The sequence below is a fragment of the Engraulis encrasicolus genome, chromosome 17 (assembly GCF_034702125.1).
Source record: "Engraulis encrasicolus isolate BLACKSEA-1 chromosome 17, IST_EnEncr_1.0, whole genome shotgun sequence".
Taxonomy (NCBI): domain Eukaryota; kingdom Metazoa; phylum Chordata; class Actinopteri; order Clupeiformes; family Engraulidae; genus Engraulis; species Engraulis encrasicolus.
Window position 1 is genome coordinate 16,237,586 of NC_085873.1, and position 7,500 is coordinate 16,245,085.

General features: G+C 47.0%; 1 protein-coding gene across 1 annotated transcript in view; it reads left to right on the forward strand.

The window, feature by feature from the left end:
* LOC134467640 (ankyrin repeat and fibronectin type-III domain-containing protein 1) overlaps window positions 1-7,500 on the forward strand; it is a 218,899-nt gene that overhangs the window by 172,511 nt on the left and 38,888 nt on the right. The window contains exons 8-11 of the mRNA XM_063221477.1: window positions 2,170-2,349; window positions 2,831-2,944; window positions 4,858-4,955; window positions 6,544-6,634. Coding sequence (XP_063077547.1) covers window positions 2,170-2,349; window positions 2,831-2,944; window positions 4,858-4,955; window positions 6,544-6,634 — 483 coding nt within the window. The remainder of the gene's footprint in view (window positions 1-2,169; window positions 2,350-2,830; window positions 2,945-4,857; window positions 4,956-6,543; window positions 6,635-7,500) is intronic.

Here is a 7,500-nt window from a genome sequence, read left to right on the forward strand (position 1 = left end):
ATATCAAACTTAGCGTAGGCACTTTTTTACATTACAACAGAGCAACGGCATTAATTCAGCAACAACCTTGCAGTTAATGTTTTCATAATGGCTCCAGTGTTTCAGCTCCTGTAGGAGTATAGAAAGCTCTTACGTAAGCCCATCATGGAGCCCATCATGGAGATCGTGACCATAGCACAACATTTTGGCAAAATATATGAAACTGACTAAGATTTGGTGTCCCAAAGGTCTGTGTCCATTCCACAGAATTCTGTGAGATCAGGCTGGAGTATGTATAACCCAAGATTTCATCTAAATAATTAAATTTGGGAACAATATCCTTTTTCTCCCCAACCTAACATATCTTAAGTTCGAGCTTGAATGTGTATCGTTGACCCCAGGTCATGCACATTAAATGAAAACGTTAAAGGCAAGAAGAACACTTGAAATCAATGGTGGTGGTAAATATTCATGAAATAGGAGTTTGTGAGCAGGAGACATTTATTTCAGCAATGAACCGCTAAACCTCAGTGGTTGTTACTTGAGTCATCACTACGCTCAGGAATATTCACCATCACAATGCATTGGCCAGAGCTGAGTTCAACAGCACTGTGCTGACATCCCCCTCGTTCCCTTGTTTGTAAAGAAGTACAGATGAAATAGTATGGGTGGGTGACTGACTAATCGAAGAAGAGAAAGTTCTTTTTGGCCGCTTCAGACAAAACCAGAGAATTTGGATTGGCAACCTGAGACGGTATGAGCAATATTCATGTTCATTTACTTCGGGAACTGGTTGGCTTTTTGCAGCGTTTGCTGATGACAAGGTCTGTTGACCTTGTCTACCCTTTTAGTATTTTTAATGAAATGTTTCTCTGATCACTGTATAATGTCTACGTCTAATCAGAAATGTGGCTGTGTATTAGGGGTGTAAATCACAGCCTTCATGACGATGCGATACGGTATCGATTTCTTAAAGCAGGGATTCGATTATTTCCGATACTTCGATTCGATTTTTTCCCATTACTTTTCTACTTCTATTATGTTATGGAGCTAGGGCATTGGAAAGGGGCCAGTGATTCGATTATGATACTTTAGTATGCCCCATGATATGTTACGATTCGATTAAATCGTTAGCTGTAGGATTGATGCATCGATATATTTCGATTATGTTTTACACCCCTACTGTGTATGGGTGCTGTGGAGCGTCACACCGGTTGCCCAGTTAACATCAGACGATCTCACAAGTGACACAGTCTGGAGGCTACCTACGTAAAGGAAAGGTGTGGTGTACGATTTGCCCATAGCCATATATTGGGTATTAAAAATGTGTAATTTGGCATACGCAGCCCATAGCCAATCATATCAGTTGTATCTTTTCAAACAAACTGCAATCATAACCTTTTGACCCCTCCCTGCTCTCTGATTGGCTCCCTAAGCTCAGGCTCCCTTGCTTAGGGTAGCTGCCATGCTGTCTTTCAGATCGGAACCATTTCCCAGGCAATCATGCTGGTGCACCGCACCACAAACGGCCTTCATGTGCATGTAGGTTCAAGTTTGGCTTGAGTCATTTCCCAGTCCGACCCTATCGGTGGGCATTTCCCAAAGTCTAGTGTGCGTCCTTCGAAGTGTATCAGCCTTAGTAATCACGCCCTGTGATTGGATATTCTTTGGTGGACTCTGCGGAGTATCCAATCACTGGGCTTGACTAATTCGGCTGAAATTGAGTTTTCATTATATTGTATGTATTGCATGGGGGGCCCTTTCAGGTGACTTTGCCCTGGGTCCAGTAAAAGTTGTCAGCGACCCTGTGCTTTCCTACAGTCATGAGTCTGGAATGCCATGCCGTGCACCTTGCACACCATGGAGTAGTAGGTCTTCAACGTCAACGTATGCACCGCTGTATTGTTGCATGACAGGCAAATACAGGCTACTACGCCGGCGACCCGTGTTCGATTCCGGCCCGGGTCCTTTGCCGAACCTTCCCCATCTCTCTCTCCCCACTCGTCTCCTGTCCAATCTCTCACTATCATAAATAAGCTAATAATACAAGACCAAAATGTATATATTTTTTTAAAAGACAAAGATAGCTTATGTCGAATCCGAAATGTCATCTTGTCACTTTGGCTCTTGACTAATAGCGCTGTAATGACGAGTCATGAAATGGCGATCCACCTTTGTGCTCTCCCACAGTTGTGAGTCTGGAGGGCCGTGCCATGCACCTGGCCACCCTGGTGCGCGAGGCTGAGCAGCGCGTCGCGGAGCTGTCGTCCCAGGTGACGGGGGAGGGCCAGGGGGAGAGAGAGGACCTCAAGTCCTGGGAGTGGAGACTGCGCCTCTACCGCAGGATGGAGACAGGCTTCCAGCATTCCAGTGAGACACACTCACATGCACACACACACACACACACACACACAAGCAGACACACACACACACACACACACACAAGCAGACACATGATATGCTTCAATTTTACGTACATTTAAAGGTTTTGTTCCAATTCCGGCATTGCAGTGAATGATGGACTCCACTGACTTTAACCCCTCACTATTGCATATGGCCTCATATTACATACATTTTCCACGCTGTGGTGCAATTTAAGCACATTTTATTTTTACTTGTAAAAAGTGGTTACCCTTACTATTTCTGTAAGTGCCGCTGGTAAAGTGATTTAACTCCATACAGTATATATGTACCCGTGTGTGCGTGTGTGTGTGTGTGTGTGTGTGTGTGTGTGTGTGTGTGTGTGTGTGTGTGTTTGTGTGTGTGCGCGTGCGTGCGTGCGTGCGTGCGTGCGTGCGTGCGTGCGTGCGTGCGTGCGTGCGTGCGTGCGTGCGTGCATGTGTGCTCCTAGGTCCTCCTGATGCTCCGGCGAGTGTGTGTTTGTCTGTGAGTGGCAGCAGCAGCCTCAGGGTACATTTCCAGGAGCCACTCAGTGTCAACTCTGCTACCGTCACCAAGTACAAAGGTCAGTCTGCCCTGCTCTCTCTCCCTCTCCCTCCCCTCTCTCTCACACTCTCCCCCTCTCTCCCCATTTCCCCCCTTCTTCCTCTCTTCCTCACTTTCTCTCCCTCTCCTTTACCCGCCTGGTTCTCTCACATTCTCTCTCTTCTCTTTCTCGTTCGCTCATACACTCACACACACACACACACACACAAACGCACACCACACATGCATCCACCTACACACCAAGACAGACAGACACACACACACATAAACACGCATCCAGACACTATTTTCTCACTGGGGAGGTGAAGGGCAGAGAAAGGGGGAAGACAAAAAACAACAAGGCCTGATGCATCTTGAAAAATGCTCATGCTTTCAGTATGGAAAGACTTTGAAACCACAGAAGACGTTAAAAAAGCCACACGGCCTTGTAGTTTTATGTGTCGATGACCTCACTCTGTTGCAAACACGTAACGGCCAACGTCGGTTAACAGCTGTGCGAGTGAAAAAGCGTTGTTGGCTTTATAATTAGTCTGCTAACTATCTGCCTGTGTAATGACATTCATGGCCGCGCCAGTCATTGTTTTTCGGGCTTAGACACAGGGCCACATGATGGGAACTATTATTTCGGCCCAGAAACCGTCTCTTCCAAAGAGTCTCAAAGGCATGAATCAAGACGGATGAAATAATTACGATTTATCGCGAGGACGTCTAGGAGTTTTCACCTCAATTAGATGTTTTATGCTGCTGTTATATGATGCAATATGGAGCATCTGTAAAAGACACTTTGCTGTGATTATGTGTTGTGTCCCATGCGTAATTAAATATACACAGATTTTCCCAAGTCAAACACACACAAACACCTGTCCTGGCAACCCATCTCTCATTGTGGCAACCTTAGATGGGAATTTCAACAGTAATTCTTGGAGATAATTGTCCCCATGTTACATATATCTGTATGCAGGTGATGTATGTATGTCTGTAAGTAGGTCTGTGTCCCCTCTCTTGCCTATATCTCTATCTTTCACTGTGGGTGTGGGTTAATGTCGGGTCGGACTCCATGTTTTGTTTGTCTGATGGTGTTATATGCTCCACATACATGACACTAATGTGCAATAGTCCTGTGATGTCAAATCTATTTTGTCCTTCCTCAAATGAGTCTTGTTCAGAGATGCAAAATGAATTTCAGTGAAAACTGACAATAGAGTGTTAGCGTATCACATCATATCTTATAAAACATTTGTAAATACCTTATTACTGGCTTATGTACATGTAATAGCTATAGGACAATGGCATTTTGATTATGTATGTCATTCCATGAAATGCAAGGAAGGTCTTGTGCACTGTCCGTTCAGCAAATAGTTTTGGCGATTTGACCGTCTTCAGGTAAATTTCAGAAAATTCAGAATAAGGACATTTACCCAAATAAGGCCAGTGTTGAACCTTGAAACCTTGTGTTGAAATGACTTGCTGGTATAATGGATAGTATAGGAGAGCGTTCTTCCGTTTGGATGACAATCTCATTGGGGTAATATCCAACACACATGTCTAACCACAGTGGTGTGTAAAAGCACTGCAATTCATCCGTGCATGCAAAAGGCATGCAATTCAGTGAGATTAACAGCTATTGGTAAGGCATCGTTATCAGTACATGCATGTGGGTCAATGACGTTTCAGCAGTAGCACATGTCAGGGTGGTGCAGCGACAGCCAGTGCTACTATTGTATAGATTATTATTATTTTATTTTTTTAGAGGACCATCTAAGAAGCATATTCATTGCAGCATATTAACCACCAATTACTAATTGATCAATAGGCATTACATGCCGTTGCGCCACCTGACATCTGAGCACAAAAAAAAACGTCTTTGACCCATGTATTGACGTCTGTCTGTGCTGGACTGTTCATATCTCTGCCTGTGTGTGTCTCTCCCAGTTGAGTGGAGTTCATCTCCCTCCTTCAGTCCGGTCCTGGGAGACATTGTGGTCGAAGACACCACTCGGCTTCAGTGTGACATCAGCGGGCTGACATCAGTGAGTACACACTAACACATGAACACATAAACACACGGACACACACACACACACACACACACACACACACACACACACACACACACACACACACACACACACACACACACACACACACACACACACACACACACACACACACACACACACACACACACAATTGAGAGCAGGCTGGTGGTTGACCCACCAGTGCCCTACAAGAGGTCTGGCAGCGGTTAACTCCCAGACTGTCATCACGGCTACTGTACTGTCACATCTGTAACCACCTGAGTCCAAATAACGTGCATACATGCCACACACACACACACACACACACACGCACACACACACACACACACACACACACACACACACACACACACACACACACACACACACACACACACACACACACACACACACACACACACACACACCCTGAACTGCTGAACTGCACACCATCACCAAAACATACGGTATAACGTACAACCACACATGTATACACACACACAGAAATTGCACACACATGCGCACGCGCACACACACACACACACACACACACACACACACACACACACACACACACACACACACACACACACACACACACACACACGGGGGCCATATCATCATGCTGACACTCTCCTGGTGTATACTGAAGTGTGAGTTGAAGTGGCCGTTTTCAGCGGCGCTGCCCCGCGCTGTGCTGCATGTCCCTGAGTCATTGAGGTGAAAAGCTGCGTGTTTATGGGTGAGAGTATGACATTTACGCTCGCCAGGGTAAGCCGATCCTCCATAAAAAAGTGTATGCGTGTGTGTGTGTGTGTGTGTGTGTGTGTGTGTGTGTGTGTGTGTGTGTGTGTGTGTGTGTGTGTGTGTGTGTGTGTGTGTGTGTGTGTGTGTGTGTGTGTGTGTGTGTGTGTGTGTGGCTTTGTGCTTGTGTGCATGCATGCATTCTTGGGCAAGTGTGCGTGTGTGTGTGTGTGTGTGTGTGTGTGTGTGTGTGTGTGTGTGTGTGTGTGTGTGTGTGTGTGTGTGTGTGTGTGTGTTGTGTGTGTGTGTGTGTGTGTGTGTGTGTGTGGTGTGGGGTGTGTGTGTGTGTGTGTGTGTGTGTGTGTGTGTGGGTATGTGTGGGTGTGCACGCGTGCGTCTGTGTGTGTGTACGTGTGTGTGTGTGTGTGTGTGTGTGTGTGTGTGTGTGTGTGTGTGTGTGTGTGTGTGTGTGTGTGTGTGTGTGTGTGTGTGTGTGTGTGTGTGTGTGTGTGTGTGTGTGTGTGTGAGAGAGAGAGGGAGCAGTGGCTTGTATTTATGGCCCTGATGTAGAATGTGCAATTCCTCTCTCTCCCTCAGATGTGGCTTTCCATCGGGCCATGGGAACACAGTGGGCAGGAAATTAAAGTGTTAACGCAGACATCCAAGGCAACGTTTAACCTCCTGTGTGTCCCTGTGTGTGTGTGTGTGTGTGTGTGTGTGTGTGTCTGTCTGTGTGTGTGTGTGTGTGTGTGTGTGTGTGTGTGTGTGTGTGTGTGTGTGTGTGTGTGTGTGTGTGTGTGTGTGTGTGTGTGTGTGTGTGTGTGTGTGTGTGTGTGTGTGTGTGTGTGTTACGCAGGGTACCTATTACTATGTGCAGGTATCGGCGTACAACATGAAGGGCTGGGGGCCCGCCCACACAGCTGTACCCGCCTGTGCCACCCCGTCAAGTGAGTAGCTTTCTTCTCTCTCTCATACACACACACACACACACACACACACACACACACACACACACACACACACACACACACACACACACACACACACACACACACACACACACACACACACACACACACTGACATATGCATGTTCACACAGCACATACAATTCTTAGCTGTCCATCGTGTCCGATGATGACGCTTGTTCCCGGGGGTTGGGTCCGGGGGGGGGGTGGGGTGGGTGTTGTTGGTCAACGTTGTTGCCGTTGATGCCACCTCATGTGGCTGTGGAGGCCAATTTTGGAGCCACACACTCTTCCACAGATGGAGCAGGTATGTCCTGATGATTGGGAGGTGGGGTCTGCCTGCCGGTGTCGTTGGGCACGTCTTGCAGTCCTCTTTTGAATGAAGGTGTCGTTGACTTGCTCAGCTGCTTTGCTGCACATAGCTCTCCAGGTTGGTCTGTTGGATGCTATTTTCTCCAGGTGGTCAGGGTTAATGTTGCAGCGCTTCAACAGTTCTTTGGTAAAGTCCTTGTATCTTCTCTTCTGGCCACCTGCAGCCCGCTTGGAGTTGAGCAACTGTCCATAAAGGACTTGGTGTGGGACGCGATAGTCAGGCATGCGAATAGTGTGGCCAACCCAGCGTAAATGCCTCTTGGCCAGAGCTGCTTCCATGCTGGTGGTGCCGGTGACAGTCAAAATGTCAGTATGGGGGATGCGGTCCTCCCAGGACAGGTGGAGTATTTTTTGCAGGCATCTGATGTGAAACATCTCCAGGCTCTTTATGTGGCGTCTGTACGGCGTCCATGTTTAAGCCCCATAGAGTAGGGTGGTGACACAGACTGCATTGTAGACAGCTACTTTAGTGCT